General features: G+C 41.4%; 2 protein-coding genes across 6 annotated transcripts in view; both read left to right on the top strand.

Annotated features, from left to right (window-relative positions):
* The window catches only part of ARID5B (AT-rich interaction domain 5B), a 193,903-nt gene extending 184,543 nt beyond the window's left edge, over positions 1–9,360 (top strand). For all 5 annotated transcript variants that reach the window (XM_050803016.1, XM_050803017.1, XM_050803019.1 and 2 more), the window contains one exon: positions 3,289–9,360. In XM_050803016.1, coding sequence (XP_050658973.1) covers positions 3,289–5,454 — 2,166 coding nt within the window. In that variant the 3' untranslated portion in view covers positions 5,455–9,360. The remainder of the gene's footprint in view (positions 1–3,288) is intronic.
* The window catches only part of NRBF2 (nuclear receptor binding factor 2), a 1,206,382-nt gene that overhangs the window by 120,363 nt on the left and 1,067,939 nt on the right, over positions 1–18,080 (top strand). The gene's annotated exons all lie outside the window — the stretch shown is intronic.

Below are 18,080 nucleotides of genomic sequence, written 5' to 3'. Positions count from 1 at the left end.
AAAAAAAAAAAAAAAAAAACCTTAGCGGCATTTGGAGACAGTATGTTCTAGGATTCAACCCCAGAGGGAATTTTGGTGCTGATATTAAATACCCCCTAAAAAATCAGGTTTATAATGAACACATAAAAGGCTTCATAATTAAACACTGGTTTAAATCACACATGTACAACACGCACCAACCTCCCATCTAGACATCAACTTACCCAACTGACTCTTACGTAAGAAAATAGTATTGATACCAAGAGGAGAAATTTATGTTTTTTGTTTTTATTAACTTTCATAATTATTTTAAGCTCTAGTAACTAAAAAGGGGGAGGAGGAAGATGATGCAGATTTTTTTTTTTTTTTTTTTTTTTTTTTTGAGACAGAGTCTCTCTCTGTTGCCCAGGCTGGAGCGCAGTGGTGTGATCTCAGTTCACTGCAACCTCCGCCTCCCAGGTTCAAGTGATTCTCCTGCCTCAGCCTCCTGAGTAGCTAGGACTACAGGCATACGCCACCACGCCCTGCTAATATTGTTGTATCTTTAGTAGAGATGGCGTTTCACTATGTTGGGCAGGCTGGTCTCGAACTCCTGACCTCAAATGATCCACCTTCGTTGGCCTCCCAACGTGCTGGGATTACAGGTGTGAGCCACTGTCCCTGGCCAGATGATGCAGATTTCTCAACATCTGCAAACTTGGAACATAAATGGCCAAAAGCAAGGAAATTCCAAGTGCATGCTTACATTCCATTTTCCCTTGATACTTTTGGCCTGGTGATTTATTATAGGGTTTCAGATGAGTGTATTCTATTAGCTGCCATATGTACACAAAGCACTAGGGGACAGACTGAGGACCAAGGGGACAGCTGACCCTTGAATGTCTCCACTTTGGGGATTCAGTTTGAAATGGTTGGTTTGTGAATGGTAGGAGGAATCCTTAGCCTATGCACTGAGCCTGTCAGCTTGGGAGATGACCATTCCCAAGAGTGGAGCCTTACTCACTGGAGTCCATAGAAACCCTTAAAGCTGTTAGGCTTTCTGTTTCCTATAGGCTACAACTGTTCCCTTCAGGGAGCTGTAAGTGTCTCAAGTTTCAAAGGTTGTCATGACGAGGTTATCTAAACCTCATGGAATCTTCCACTCTCTCCAAGGCTGACCTTGTAATACGAATCACTTCCCACCTGCAACATAGAACCATGTTATTAGCCAGGTGTATTTCTTCTCATTAACGCTATTTGAGGTTTTTGGTTTGGAGTTTATTGTTTTCATTGCTTTTACTTTTTGGTGTTTTCAATATGAAGCAGTGAACTCAGTGGAGATAGAAAGGGTGATAAATTCCCTCTAGTTGAATCCACTATATTCAGATAATGGGATTGCAAGTTGCATGGTGGGAAGCTAACATTTAACATACTAAGCAGATCGTAAAATGTCTTCCTAGAAAAAAAGTCCTTTACTTTTTTCTTCCTAGCTTTCAAAGACTTCCTAAACCGGTTTTACAGCCCGAAGCATGGGACTGCAATATAACTGCAGGTCTACATCATAGAAACTTCAATGGGACTGAGTATCCCCCATTGCCCTGCCTCAGACTATAGCCCCATAAGAAACTAACAATTAGAAGCAATTTGCCTTTTTCCCTTGCCATACTCATTTTTCTGTATTTTTATGTCATATATAAGCTCAAGAGACCAATGATGATTATTAATGTAGAACAAGAAATGATATTTGTACTGGAAAAGGCAGCTACTAGTACAAAAATAAAGAAAAATAATGATGATAAGCGAAGACTCTTAGGTATAACACATCCCTAAAATTCAGGAGTTTTTTTAAAGGATTTGAGGAAACACACCTATGAAATAGGTGTGATTTCTTAAAACTTTTGTTACCACGTATTCCTAAACCAGCATCCTCAATCTTACCCAAAGATGTTAATGTAGCAGACACTTCTCTCTCTCTCTCTTTCTCTCTTTCTTTCTTTCTTTTACTTTCTTTCTTTCTTTCTTTGTTTTGAGAGAGTTTCACTCTTGTTGCCCAAGCTGGAGTGCAATGGCGTGATCTCGGCTCACTGCATCCTCCACCTCTGGAGTTCAAGCGATTCTCCTGCCTCAGCCTCCTGAGTAGTTGAGATTACAGGCGCCCACCACCACGCCCAGCTAATTTTTGGTTTTTTACTAGAGATGAGGCTTCACTATGTGGACCAGGCTGGTCTTGAACTCCTGACCTCAGGTGATCCGCCCACCTCGGCCTCCCTAAGTGCTGAGATTACAGGCACCTCTTTTCTTAACAGAGAAGAACAAAGTTCAAGGGATGAGACGGAAAAAGGAGGGGGAAAAGACCAGCTCAGTACAACTGTTTTGTGACTGCTCTGCTAAGACATGTCAGGGCAGAATGACAGCAGTTTTGAAAGGGCTTGTCAGTCAGCTGGGTCACAGATAGAAAGTTAAAATGACCTCTTAAGGTCAAAGTTTACATGGCTACATAATGCAGATGGATCGAATTGGTACCCACAACTTCTGTCAGTAGGGTCACGTAAGGAGTCTCATTGACTATAATTTATTTCATTGAACAGCAAAGCTATATTTGTGGTGGCACAGACTGTCTGAATTTTGACAACTTCATTTTGGGCTTTAATAGAAATGTAGTTTGCTTCAACCTAGAAGGACTTAGTCTCCTCTGTCCCTCAGGTAGACAGGCTGCCAAGAAAGCTTCATACTTTGTCAATATTTTAGCATTATCTGCGTGTCATCTGGCCTGAGTAGAAATTATTAACACTTACGCATTGCTAATCTTCAGTACGTCATATTGAATACATTGGGAAGGGGTTTGCCCTCTTAAAGAAAAGCAAGGAGTTGCAATAGGTTCATTGTTTGTTGTTAACATGGGGTTGGTTGAATTTTTGAAAGAGAAATGCTTTAAAAAAATCTTTCTCAGGAGTATCATAAAACACAACATGTAATTTAAAACCCATTTGGATAATTGACTGATTTGACAAGAAGACAACCTTAGAATTAAACTATATATTAGAATCAAGGAGTGATATGATTGTATACCATCAGTACATAACACTGCTATTTTGATAGGTGTCTCATAAGGGACTGAAGCGAATATGCATATTTCCCCTAATGTTTCTGTAATTTAGATTTCTTTGTTTAGAGCCATGATTGGGGAGTAATAAAGCTTTACAGAGACTTCATGAGCTGATTGACAAGCCTGTTTTCAAGTAAAACTGCTGCATGGAATATTTCATTTCATAGCAAAACGTGTCAGTGTGTTTGGTTTTCTTCTGACTGTCTTTTGAAATATGTTACCAGGTTTCATCAGAGCAAGAAAAAGAACAAGAGACTTTAAGCCAGAAAAGCATCCCTGAGCCTATCCCAGCAGCAGACATGAAGAAAAAAATAGAAGGGTATCAGGAATTTTCAGCGAGGCCCCTGGCGTCCAGAGCAGACCCAGAGAAGGACAACGAAACAGACCAAGGTTCCAACAGTGAGAAGGTGGCAGAGGAGGCAGGAGAGAAGGGACCCACACCTCCACTCCCAAGTGCTCCTCTGGCCCCTGAAAAAGATTCAGCCTCGGTCCCTGGGGCCAACAAACAGCCACTCACCTCTCCTAGTGCCCTGGTGGACTCAAAACAAGAATCCAAACTGTGTTGTTTTACAGAGAGCCCTGAAAATGAACCGCAAGAAGCATCCTTCCCCGGCTTCCCCACCACACAGCCACCGCTGGCAAACCAGAATGAGACGGAGGATGACAAACTGCCCGCCATGGCGGATTACATCGCCAACTGCACCGTGAAGGTGGACCAGCTGGGCAGTGACGACATCCATAATGCGCTCAAGCAGACCCCAAAGGTCCTTGTGGTCCAGTCGTTTGACATGTTCAAAGACAAAGACCTGACTGGGCCCATGAACGAGAACCATGGACTTAATTACACACCCCTGCTGTACTCTAGGGGCAACCCAGGCATCATGTCCCCGCTGGCCAAGAAAAAGCTTTTGTCCCAAGTAAGTGGGGCCAGCCTCTCCAGTAGCTACCCTTATGGCTCCCCACCCCCTTTGATCAGCAAAAAGAAACTGATTGCTAGGGATGACTTGTGTTCCAGTTTGTCCCAAGCCCACCATGGCCAAAGCACTGACCATATGGCGGTCAGCCGGCCATCGGTGATTCAGCACGTCCAGAGTTTCAGAAGCAAGCCCTCGGAAGAGAGAAAGACCATCAATGACATCTTTAAGCATGAGAAACTGAGTCGATCAGATCCCCACCGCTGCAACTTCTCCAAGCATCACCTTAACCCCCTTGCTGACTCCTACGTCCTGAAGCAAGAAATTCACGAGGGCAAGGATAAACTCTTAGAGAAAAGGGCCCTTCCCCATTCCCACATGCCTAGCTTCCTGGCCGACTTCTACTCGTCCCCTCATCTCCATAGCCTCTACAGACACACCGAGCACCATCTTCATAATGAACAGACATCCAAATACCCTTCCAGGGACATGTACAGGGAATCGGAAAACAGTTCTTTTCCTTCCCACCGACACCAAGAAAAACTCCATGTAAATTATCTCACGTCCCTGCACCTGCAAGACAAAAAGTCGGCGGCAGCAGAAGCCCCTACGGATGATCAGCCTACAGATCTGAGCCTTCCCAAGAACCCGCACAAACCTACCGGCAAGGTCCTGGGCCTGGCTCACTCCACCACAGGGCCCCAGGAGAGCAAAGGCGTCTCCCAGTTCCAGGTCTTAGGCAGCCAGAGTCGAGACTGTCACCCCAAAGCCTGTCGGGTATCACCCATGACCATGTCGGGCCCTAAAAAATATCCTGAATCACTTTCAAGATCAGGAAAACCTCACCATGTGAGACTGGAGAATTTCAGGAAGATGGAAGGCATGGTCCACCCAATCCTGCACCGGAAAATGAGCCCGCAGAACATTGGGGCGGCGCGGCCGATCAAGCGCAGCCTGGAGGATTTGGACCTTGTGATTGCAGGGAAAAAGGCCCGGGCAGTGTCCCCCTTAGACCCATCCAAGGAGGTCTCTGGGAAGGAGAAGGCCTCTGAGCAGGAGAGTGAAGGCAGCAAGGCAGCGCACGGTGGGCATTCCGGGGGCGCATCAGAAGGCCACAAGCTTCCCCTCTCCTCCCCTATCTTCCCAGGTCTGTATTCCGGGAGCCTGTGTAACTCGGGCCTCAACTCCAGGCTCCCGGCTGGGTATTCTCATTCTCTGCAGTACTTGAAAAACCAGACTGTGCTTTCTCCGCTCATGCAGCCCCTGGCTTTCCACTCGCTTGTGATGCAAAGAGGAATTTTTACATCACCGACAAATTCTCAGCAGCTGTACAGACACTTGGCTGCGGCTACACCTGTAGGAAGTTCATATGGGGACCTTTTGCATAACAGCATTTACCCTTTAGCTGCTATAAATCCTCAAGCTGCCTTTCCATCTTCCCAGCTGTCATCCGTGCACCCCAGTACAAAACTGTAGGCTCAGCTCTGCCCAGCAGTCCAAAGCGGCATGGCCAAAAGAGCTTCACTCCTTACCCAGGAGTGCTGGCTTATAGAGTTAGAAGGCAGTATTTCTTCTAATCTGAGGCTACGATCAGTCCCAGTTTTAGGGGCCCAAAGGGGAGGTGAACATGCCTGATTTTTGTGGGACAGCTCTAGCCTTGGCTGGTCAGTCTTGACTCCCTTCCAACACAGATGCCCAGGCACCTCCAGATCATTCACTTCGCACGTGGGCCTTGTGAAGGGATTTGTGAATATCCAGGAAGAACTTAGAGGACCCCATCTGAGTTCGGATGGTCAGGAAACAATCTGGGCAAATAAGAGGCAGGCATTTCAAAGGAACGGGCAAGGAAGACTGGCAAATAGATGCCAAGGGATGCCCCTCTTTTTCATAAAACTCTCCAAGGTTCAATCAATGCAATGTATAGTGAAACTTCAATAGATCTTTCATTTTGACACTATTAAACAATCCAGAGAAGTAAACACTGTTAAATTGACTGTATATATTTGCTTCTTAAAACTACCCGTATCACTGTTTGCTCACCTAATTTATATACAGGTAGTTCCATTTTCTCCCAGTTCCTTCTCGTCTCTTTTTTTATTATTATTATTAAATGGTATTGCTTTTGTTTGCAGGTCTTTTTGTTTTTGTTTTGTTTTCGAGGCTGACTGACTGTCCTAGTTGTTGATGTGTGTTTGTAATTTTTCCACATCTTATTTTGAGCAGCTTTGGGTGGTAAAGTTATTGTTTACAAATTGAAGCAACTGATTCTAGTGGAACAAATGAAAAAGAAACAGTCAAGCACACAATAGTGCAAAGAACCTTCCTTTGTAGATCCGCAACTTAAGGATTTTGTTCCTCATAAATGGCATAGTTGAAAGAGCTTATACACTGCTTACCCAGCCAAATGCTTTGCTTTGAAGTATTGGGTTCTGTGAAAATATTGAGCGTTGTACTTACCTTATCTAGGCTGTGAAACTGTCCTACATACCAGAGGAATCATAAAAACAAAAACCTCACTGGCAGCAAGCTGCCGAATAACAACAGAGTCTAGAGGACATATTTGTGGGCTGCACAGATATTTTAGGAATTTCAGAAATTAGAACAGGAGCCAAAATGATTTACATTGGTGTTGGCACTGATTCCTTTAAATGATCTGGGAAAGGGGGTTGGGAAGAGGATGGAGCTCAACTGGCCAGAAGAGGAGCAGCTGCAGTCCTGATAGCTTCTCTAGCCTCGGTCTTTTGAGTAATAAGTAGTCACGTTGTTTTCATCCAGTTGGTTTCCTGTCATTCCCAAGAAGAATCTCCCAGGCCACATCTTTGAGGATAACTGACATACTGGATTAGCCTTTTCAAAAGAAAAGTCATCCTCTTTGGGTTTATGGGGTGTGAGTTTTGCGTGTGCACACACACAAACTTGTAAGGTGGTTTGGGTCATGTTTTTAACCACCTGGCAACACAGTCCACTTTCTGGTTTCTTTTATTGTTGGAAGTAAATGGTCAAGCTGCTCAGGCAGTGAAAAGATGTGGAGAATGTCCGTTGTCATTCTTGCCACTGTATTCCATTTGCTACCGAGATGTAACATGAAGGTGGACACATTTTCTAACTGTATTAATTAAAAGTCAGTGGATACAGAGAGTGGATTTTCTCCCCAAGTCCCATCCCTGCTGAAGACCGCTTGGATGAACTCCCCAGCCCACTGTGCCCCTCCCGCAACACTACCAGTAGACTTTAGAACCATAGCTAACTAAGTCTTTTACCTCTGAGATACTTAATTCTGGGAAAATTGATGACAATTTTCAACTTCTAAATAGGTAACTTGACTGCAAAATAATCAAAACTGATAACAATGAAACTGCGGCTCTTAAACAAAGCCATGCATGCCGTGCATTTGTATTGAAATGTCTCCATGATATGAAGCCAAATATTCAATGTAACATACTTAATATCCAAAGGTGGAAACAAAAGAATGTAGAGATCCAGTGTTAAGAGTTCCATTTGCTTCAATTAATTATTTACCTTCCTGTGGAATAATATATATATATATATATATTTAATAGAACCATAGATAGACTAGTAGAATTTAGATTATAAATGTGTGAGTGCAGATTATCCTGCTATTGCACAAGCTAGAGGGGGGAAAAATCTCAATTCCAGCTGGCAAGATGCTAGCCATGACACATATAAGAAAGTTGCACTAGATTGAATGGTCACAGAATCGGAGGACATGGAAGAAAAAGGAAACTTCGGTGGTTCTGCAGCAGACATGGGCTAGATCATATGTGGTTTCTATGAGTTCGCGTCTCAAAAAAATAAAAGGAGGGGGGGCATCTGTCCCCAGTGGAGCTCACCTATTTGGAATATGGGGCATTTGTTTTTTCCACTGCAATGATTTCAGTCTGGTTTCATCATGTTGGAATTCGATCACACCATTTCAAACAATGTTAACATAGTCCAGCTTTTGTTTTTCTCATCTCTTCCGAGAGGAGACTCACTGTTTCTGTCTGAGGAAGCTCATACCCTCGGCAAAACATCAGGACAAATAAAGAGAAATGGGGGTATGCGTTCCCAACAGAAGCAGTGTGTTATTTGTTTTAAAACTCTGAACAGAGATCTTGGAAATCTTTCAAAAAGACCATTGAATTCTTCATTGGCTGAGAACGACGTTTTAAAATGTCTTAAATAAGGCTTTGTTTGCATTGTTTGAGTTCAAGGGGCCTTATTATTGAATGGAATTGCACAAGCCTTTCTTTGTGCAATCAAACCTTTGTTATTGGTAGTTCTATAAAGGAAACTGTGGAATCGAATTGGCAGTGGAGTCATAAATCTATTTACTGAGTGTGGCTTCCAAGAAATGTTGCAATTCAAAATGCACTAAGTCTGTGATTTACTGGAGATTTGGAGATTCTAAATAATATTTTTAAAAAACTTTTCCATGCAACTTCTGGTTTAATGTTTGGCAACTCCACATGATAAAAAAAATAAAAACGGCCCAACCGAGTTTCGGAATTAAGTATTCTTCTAGTAAGTGATTCAAACTTGTAATATTTGCCACAGGACTGACTTATTTATTTACTAGCTAGAAGCTCTTAAGTTCACTTGTTTATCAGGGCATATACAAAAGGGTTTGTTAAAACTCGATGTTAACTTTACAACTTTCTGACCTGGTGCATGAATTCTCAAGTACTGTATTTCACTGTGTTGGTGTGTCTGATGGAAATTTCGAGGTGGTCCCACAAAAAATATTTTATGTAGTGTGCCTTCAAAGAGAACCATTTATTTCTCTTCACTTATCGTCCCACAAAGTCACATTGGGTGGTGGTCAGCCAAGTCCCATCTGGTCTAGTTTTACTCTTGTCCCAATTTTAAAGAGAAATGGGAATGAGTTTGCCCTGGTGAGACCCACACCATTGCAATGATTATCTTGAGCACTTAAAGTCCAGTGTTGGCTGTTAGTGTATTTGATATTCTGCCTGTCTCCTCATGGTTGAAATATGTCTGAAGAATAGCAGCATAATCTCTTGGCTGTTTATACTTTTTTAAACTTTCCTGTGTTGTAAATATTGTATACTTTTGGTGATTCCAGCTATGTAACCTCTATGCTCTGTAAGGTGATTATTTGTATATAGCAACATGGCCCAGTGATATTATATAGTTTCCCAATGGAGAGGTTATTGAGTAACCTTTGCATTAGTTTAAACACTACCAGAAGAATGCTGAGCCAACTATAAACACTCAATTTTGTATGTTTTCCAAATTGTACTTATTACTGCTTTTGATACTGTATTACGTGCCAATAGTTTCCCAATCACATAGCAGGCAAGAGATATTTTGTACTTTTTGATCCACTGTAATATTTAATAAAAAATGTTACTATCTGTTTCCTTTTGGGTGTGAGTAATCTGTCACTCTTCCTGAGGAGCCTGTGGCCTCCCCAGAAGACTTTCCACCCCATCTGTCTAAATTGGATGGTAACAATAATGATGGCAATGTCTGTAGTTCACTAAGGACCTAGTGGGTGCCCAGTTGGCAAATATCTCTTAGCTTCACAACCTCATGTAAATGTTATACCCATTTTACTTAGGAGAAAACTAAAGCTTAGAGAGGTAAATCAACTGGTCCAAGATCACCCAACAGATGACAGAGTCAGGATTTGAAGCCAGGGCTCTCATCTGTGCACTTCCTTTGTATACCATCCTCCCCTGCTGATAGGATAATCACAAAAGTTATTTTACTTACTTACTTATTTATTTATTTATTTATTTATTTATTTATTTATTTTGAGACAGAGTCTCGCTCTTGTCACCCAGGCTGAGTACAGTGGCTCGATCTCAGCTCACTGCAACCTCTGCCTCCCAGGTTCAAGCGATTCTCCTGCCTCAGCCTCCTGAGTAGCTGGGATTACAGGTGCATGCCACCACGCCCAGCTAATTTTTTAATTTTTAGTAGAGATGGGGTTTCACCATGTTGGTCAGGCTAGTCTCGAACTCCTGAGCTCATGATCCGCCCGCCTCAGCCTCCCAAAGTGCTGGGATTACAGGCGTGAACCACCGCACTCAGCCAAGTTAATTGTTTTTTATTCAGTCAACAAAGATTTACTCATGCCCCAATTGCCAGGCATAGTATTAGGAGCTGGGAATACAATGGTAAATAAAAGATAAAATATTATCTCTGGGAGCTTATAAATCTTATGGGAAAGAGAGTTCATCAAATAGTCATTCCTATAAATTCAAAACTTCAGTGTGATTGAGTTCCAGGAGAGAGGGGTTTGAGGAGGAAAATGACACACAAAGAGGAGGTGGTGACTAAAGTGACTGGCTGAGTATGGGAGGGAGGGCATTGGGAGGAGGGTAGGTCAAGCACAGGGTACCACATGTGCAAAGGCCCTGAAGCAGGAACGAGTTTGGCTTATTAGAGGAATTGAGAAAAGCCTGTGGGGCTTGATGGCCTTGTTGAAGGAGTGAGGTTAGAGCGCATAGCAGGGGCAGGCGGGTAGGTCCCAATAGAACAGATTGATTTGATCAATTTTGTCTTTATCCTAAGCAAGAAAGATTTGTCTTTTTCAATATCACCCTCTGTTGTGTGAGGGGAGCTTAAGAGCAATCTAACGTCAATGGGGTGGTGGTCATTTCAGTGGGGTGATGGAAGGTGAGGGTGGACACATTTCAGAGGTACTTAGAAGGAGGAATGAGCAAACATGGTGATGAATTAAATAGGATGATTGATGGAAAGATATTCAGGAAGAGGAATATCTGGGAAAGCACTGCATATTCTGAGGTCTGCATCTTGTAATCGTAGACCTGGGGGTGATGGACAAAGATTTCTGATCTTTTGTTCCCTTGACCTCTGCCTCCAGCTTCCCTTGGCTTTGCTCCGCTTATCGTGAGTTGAAATGAGGTATTTACAAAGCAACACCCTACGCGCTCCCTTCTTAATGAGTCCTAGAGAGGAAGGAGAGGTGTGGGGAACAGGATTTGGTGAGTGCCTTGGCTTACGGTCAGGGCGGCTTTGATAGACAGGAAAGAGTAAGATACTAGCAAGCATGTCACCACAACTCAGAGGAGAAAAGAAACATATATTTTGGTAAAAGCCACGGGATCCTTTTCCTCATCATTACTGACTCTCCAAAGGACCCTGCCGGTGCACATCAGGGTCAGCAGGAGTTGCTGCAACATGTTAGGAGCCTCACCCTCTTCTTGCTGGCTGTCATTCCTTAGCTAATCCTGCACCCGACAAACACGAGAGGAAACCCCAGCCCCATGGTCCCCTGGCCCTCATTCTGAGTCATGTGTATTTCACCGTATCATGTGACTTGCTGTGAGTACATCAGAAGAATGTTCCTCCTCCACCTGTGACACATTCAGCATTTGCAGATCTGATACTCGATTCCTATGCAACAGGAAACATTGCAAGTTATCCATTCTTGCCAGGCGCTGGCTGGCAGATACTGTTGGAGAAGAGGTGCTTTTGCTAAAGATGTCACTCATAGAGCAAAAGCAATGACAAGTCCAATGTCTATTCTAGGAAACTGGCCAAAGTTGACAAATGTTTTAGGGCTGATAGTGACCAGAAAATAGGTGATATTTATATCAACAAGTATGTAAGTGGCAGAAGGTGGGAGTGGGGTCAGAGGTGACCTCTGGCCAGAAACAATGTAATCCCAGCTACTCAGGAGGCTGAGGCAGGAGAATCACTTGAACCAGGGAGGTGGAGGTTGCAGTGAGCCAAGATCGCACCATTGCACTCCAGCCTGGGCTATGAGCAAAACTTCATCTCAAAAAAAAAAAAAAAAAAAAAAAAAAAAAAAAAAGGAAGTGCAGCCTTCAAGATTGACCTAGGGAATATAATATATCACATTAATTTGGGCTTCACTGATTCAGAATTCCTGAATTTTGGAATCTCCATGGTAATTCTCAGGATAAATAACATTCCAAAGCACTTGTTTAACCTGCTCAGAAGAGCAAATTATTTTTAATCATGCTAGCCATAGCCACAGGCATTCAGCCTGCTTTAGTAACAACTAGGTGATCTGTTCCCTGAGGCACCTGTACAAGAACTACTAGTACTTCTGCGGTGGAACTACTACTACTTTAATTATTGGTGAAACTCCCTCTAGAACAGAGGTGTTCATTAGAATTTCCTGGGGTGGTGGAACTGTTCTATAATTTAGAGTTGTCCAATATTGTAGCTAACAGCCAATGTGGTGACTGAACCCTTGCAATGTGCCCGGTGTGATGAAACAACTGACTCTTTAATTCTACTTAATTTTTATTCATTTAAATTTCAATAGCCACATGTGGTTACCGGTTACTCTATCTGACAGCACAGCTCTAGAAAGGCCAGTTGGTCAATATGCATATATGGATAGACCCAATGACAGATAAACTAGTATCTGCACATAAACTTTAACCTAAACACTAAAGCAAACGGCGTTGTTCCTCTTTTTAGCAAAACTTTATCTATTGGGGTGACAATGGCTTTAATATTTTTCAATTCAAGATTTATACATCATATAAATTTATACATCTTATAAAAATATTTAGCCAGTTAAATGCTCAATAAACTAATCATTTAGAAAGCATTAAGATAAGGCTACACTTATGGTATCTTTTAACCCAGCCCTGCCGTTTGTGTTAAATCTGATTGTGTGAGGCTTGAATGCAACTTCCAGAAAGTCTGTGAAATATTAGATGTGGCCATGTTCAAGCCATCCTTCTTCACTCCATGGTAATTCAACATTTATCCATGGAGACTGGGAGGGCATTCAGTGTGAGGAACATCATGGCCAGATAGGTAGAGGGGGACCTAGGCACCAAGCGTGGAAAAACACGCAACCAACATATTTTTAGTGTCTTGGTCCTAATTCCTCAAACCTGGGTTTGGTACTTCATTTCTCCTTTACACATAATGATAACAACTACTAATGATATCAATGACAGCTCTATATGTGACAAACAATATTTTAAATGTTCGTTTGGTATTAATTTATTTGATCCTTATAACATTCCATCATGCAGATACTATAATATATTCCTACTTTACAGTTGAGGAAAATAAGGAATAACTGAGCTTTTGATGACCAATCAAAATAGGCAGTAGCTGCCCATGGCGTTAGAAGACTCTTTCCTGAAGTTTGTTCTTACTGTGCAATTTCTCTCTTTTTTATACCCTAGTCCAACCTTGAAATTCAAGAAATCAGCACAAACACTGAGTCAGAGCACCCCAAGGTTTTTAAATAAATCAATGAGGGTAAAAAAAGAGAAGACATCAATAAACAGTACTAGGAAAGTAAAATGAATATAATAGAGACTTTTAAAATTATTAGAGGATGATGTTAAGTTTAAAAATTGGAAAAGTTAGATGAAAAACTGTTTCATAAAAAAATAGAAATTAGCAATATTTTCTCAAGAAGGAACATAAAAGTTATAACTAAGAGCTTTTTCAGTAGTCAAATATGTCCCCACAAAAAACACCAATCCCAGATGGCTTTAAGAACTGTTTCAGAGAATTGAAAAAGAGGAAAATCTACACAATTCTTTTTATGGGTTTATTTTGACCTTATTACCAAAATTCAAAAAGGATAGTGAAAGAAAGAGAAAATACAGACCCATGCACTTATAAACCAGATGCAGAAATCCTAAGAAAAAGTTCAGCAAATTATAAAAGTTTATGCCTATACCTCTTTACATCTATTTGCACACATACAGCGTATGTGTGTATGTGTGTGTGTGCACATACATATACAAAAATATAAAAATAAAATTTGAAAGTTATTGAAATATTACATAACAAAGAAGTTTATTCTGAAAATATAAAGATGGTGAAATATTAGAAACTTTATTCATGAAATAATATGTGAAGTCATGTAGGAAAAAAAATTTGGATCTAAACCTCAATACACAGATGAATTACAAATGAATTAAAGATTTAAATGTACAAAATAAAATTATAATGAAAGACTTGAGGAGACCACGGGATAATTGTTTTATAACCTTGGCATGGCAAAAGCCATCCTATGATTCAAAATTCAGAAACTACAAAACTCTAAAAGATTGAACTATAACTATAAAAGACTGAGCTATAACTATAAAAGATTGAAAATTTATCGGCATAAAAATAAAATTTCTATATGCAAAAAATAAGCAAATTTAAAATACAAATTTTACTTTGGGAATAAACTTCTGCAACTTATATCCCAAAAGGCTCGTATCTCTAATATATAAATAGTCCTTAGAAATCAAGAAGAAAATGGGCAGTAAAATGTACAGCTCTTCAGTGTACAGTTCAGTGAATTTTGACAAATGTAACCATGACCAAGAAGAAACCGTCGTACAATTCCATTTTGGCAGAACATTTTCGCATGACACTTTCTGGTCAGTTGGCCCACTCTAATCCAGAAGGCAATCACTATTCTGATTTCTTCAAAGATTTGTTTGGCTTTTTTTTTTTTTTTAGCTTGCTTTTAAAACATTCAAAAAATTTAAAAGCATTTAGCATGCTTTTAAAACACAAAGGCATTTACTATCACAGTTTTGCTTTTATTTAACATAGTGCTGTAGATTTTTTTGCCGTATTATATGACCATAATAGGAAATGAAATGCATAAGGTTTGGAATGGAAGAAACACAATTGATATTTTTCATAAACAATAAGACTGTTCATCTGGAAAATTCCAGAATTTATAGGTAAATTATTACAGTGAGTGAAAGAGCTCAGCAAAATTGTTATATATAAGAGTCCTAAAAAATCAAAGTCCATAACATTTTTATCTACCAGTGACAATTGAAATGAAAATTTTTAAAATTTCCATACCAATGAAAAGAAAAGGTACCTAGGAAGAAATCTAGCAAAATATTTGGAAAGCAACTTGGCAAAATCCAGTGTAGTGGCAAATACACTTACTGTGTACTATAAACTTAGCAAGAACACTTTTAGTTATTTACTTAGAACCCTCACACTTGTGATAGAAGGCCAAAGTATGGGGATGTTCATTGCGGCGTTGATTCTCATCAAACCCAGGGAAATACACAGACAAAAAACCAACATAAAAGTTGGCCAGTGATGAATAGATATGTAAATAAATGAAAACTATATGACCCCTTGCCTCAAAGGACATGAGGCTAGAAGCAGTTCTTACAGCTGTGCCCATGGATTGAAGGTGAGTACTTTTCTGCATTTTTTATGGCAAAATTGTACAGATTTCAAGAACATCATGGTAATGATTTCCAAGCAGGGCTTCTAATCCATGTGTGGGCAGGATGCTGCTGTGCTTGGAGGAGCAAATAGGCCTGCCCAGAGTGGAGGCTCAGGACAGGGGAAGTGGGAGTCTGCAACATTTCTCCTGAGACACTGAGGCTGCATAGTAATAGAACTGGTTTGCTTAGGCCCGAAATATTTCCTTTCCCAGATATTTGCGCAAGCACGTTTGTGTGTGTATATATACATATATGTGTGTGTGTGTGTGTATGTGTATACACATATATATGTACAGGTATATTCCCTGTTGCATTGTATATAGGTGTGGCACACATACACACACACACACACACACACACAGGTTCTGTGCTAAGCGTTTCTCTTTATAATAACTCTCTGGGGTTATGTTATTATACCTTCCTTACAAATGTAGAAACTGAAGCTTAGAGAGGTTAGATAACCCACCAAACATTACCTACAACATTTATGGCAAAGCAAGAATTCAAGCCCAGACTCTAAGAACAGGTTTTAATACATCATCTCGTCTATTTCATAGAGGCCCCAAACAGGGAGGATGATTTGCTGTGTAGAAGAAAAATGTCCTATTGACTCCTTGATCCTTGAGCACTGGGATCCTTCTGCTGCTCTCCCACTTTACCATCATGTCAAATTCCTGGAAAGTGCTCTACCCATGTGTGTAAACTAAGTCATATGCACGAAGTCAAGCTCGCTTTAATTTGGAAAATTCTGCAAGGAAACCAAAGGGCAAATTATGTTTGTGGGCAATTGTCTTCACTAGATTGGGCATCTTCTTTTTTTTTTTTTTTTTTTTTTTTTTTTGAGGCGGAGTCTTGCTCTGTTGCCCAGGCTGGAGTGCAGTGGCGCCATCTCGGCTCACTGCAAGCTCTGCCTCCCCGGATCACGCCATTCTCCCGCCTCAGCCTCCTGAGTAGCTGGGACTACAGGCGCCCGCCACCGCGCCCGGCTAATTTTTTGTATTTTTAGTAGAGACAGGATTTCACCGTGTTAGCTAGGATGGTCTCGATCTCCTGACCTTGTGATCCGCCCGCCTCGGCCTCCCAAAGTGCTGGGATTACAGGCGTGAGCCACCGCGCCCAGCTGGGCATCTTCTTAAATCAGTAACCAGCTCAGATCTGGAGAATCAATATCTGGGATTGAAAAATGGGCTTTTTTGAATGCTCTGGTTTAGTGATCTGTAATAGTAATATCTGTTCATCTTTTACTGCAATACAGGCAAGGCACTGAGTTCATACATATTATTTCATGCTTCTATTAAAACCCTTCATAGATGAGGAAATTGGGGCTTAGGCAATTGCCTAATTTTACCCCATTAACTCGCCTATAATTACCCCATTAGCAAGTGTCTGTGCTTTGATTATGAACACGGGGCATCTGGCTCTGGCGTCCAGGTGCCCAGCCTCTACCCTGAACTGAAGCAGACAGAATTCCCTCCTTGGAATTCCACCTTTCCCACCAGGCTCCTGGTGTGAGTTGGGGGGAAGTCTGCACACAGTCCCCTTGGGCTCTCTCCATCCCTCTTGGTGACTGCTTTTTCAGTGTCCCTGGGTCTATCATCCAAGCTTGGGAAGTTCATCTTTATGAAGTTCAGTTTTTATTCATCAAACATTCTTGTCATATTGCCACACAGAGTCTACGGCCTGTTTGTGCTGGGCTGTTCCTTCTGCCAGCCTGTAGCTCACCCAGCTATTCCCGACTGTTCATCAGGACTTTGGCTCACATAAGTGGCATGGAGGAGCCCACAGAAAAGTGTGAATGATGAGATTCTTTCACCTATTGCAAACTAGGGTCTGCTAATTCCCACAACAAATATTTGGGGGAAAAGTAAAACCTCGTTCATAATTGCCTTTGTCAGTTTGTTGGAAAACTCAAGATGCAGGTGCCGGCAGATTCAGTTTGGTGAGGGTCTGCTTACTGGTTTGCAGATGGCCATCTTTTCCTTGTATCCTCACATGACAAATAAGACAGCTCATCTCTTTAGTCTCTCCTTGTAAGGCACTCATCCCACTCATGAGGGCTCTACCCCTGACCTCATCACCTCCCAAAGGCTCCTCTTCCAAACACCATTATATTGGGAATTAGATTTCAACATACGAATTTGGGGGGAACACAGACATTCAACGCATAATAATAATATAAGTTCATTAAGAAGCTAAATCATCTTTTAAGTTAAAGATGGAGAGTTTAAATCTCTAGCCGTTCACAAAGGCATGGAAACCCATGGTCACCACCTGTTGTGTTTGTTAATCTACTCTACCATTTTAAAAAAACACATTCATTTTATATTTAAAATAGTACAAACATAGTATGTAATAGAAGGCAAAATTCTTCTGAGTTTTAAGGTAAAACCAAAGACATCAAAAAATGTCAGATTTGCAGCAGGCTGTTTTAGGCTACAATCCAACAAATACCCCTTGGTTATCTATATGTGCCAGGTGGTCTGGGAGCTCCAGTTACAGCACCAAGGAAGGCCGTGCCTCTCTTTCTCCTGGAGCTGGAAGTCTAGCAAGGAAGACAGGTATGACAGCAGCACTTCTAAGTATTTTGGGTGTTACAAAAGACAACAGTCAAAGACCTTTAGGGAGTAGAGCAAAGGAAATGGTACCGTCAACCAAGGCTCAGGGAAGGTCTCTTGAAGGAAGTGACTATTTTTTTTGAGATGGAGTCTCACTCTGTCACCCAGGCTGGAGTACAGTGTCACCCAGGCTGGAGTACAGTGGTGCCATCTCGCCTCACTACAACCTCTGCCTCCCAGGTTCAAGCAATTCCCTGCCTCAGTCTCCTGAGTAGCTGGGATTACAGGCATCCGCCACCACGTCAGGCTAATTTTTGTATTTTTAGAAGAAAAGGTTTCCACCATCTTGGCC

Source organism: Macaca thibetana, chromosome 9 (genome assembly GCF_024542745.1).
Source record: "Macaca thibetana thibetana isolate TM-01 chromosome 9, ASM2454274v1, whole genome shotgun sequence".
Classification (NCBI taxonomy): Eukaryota; Metazoa; Chordata; class Mammalia; order Primates; family Cercopithecidae; genus Macaca; species Macaca thibetana.
This window is presented reverse-complemented; position numbering and strand designations above follow the sequence as displayed.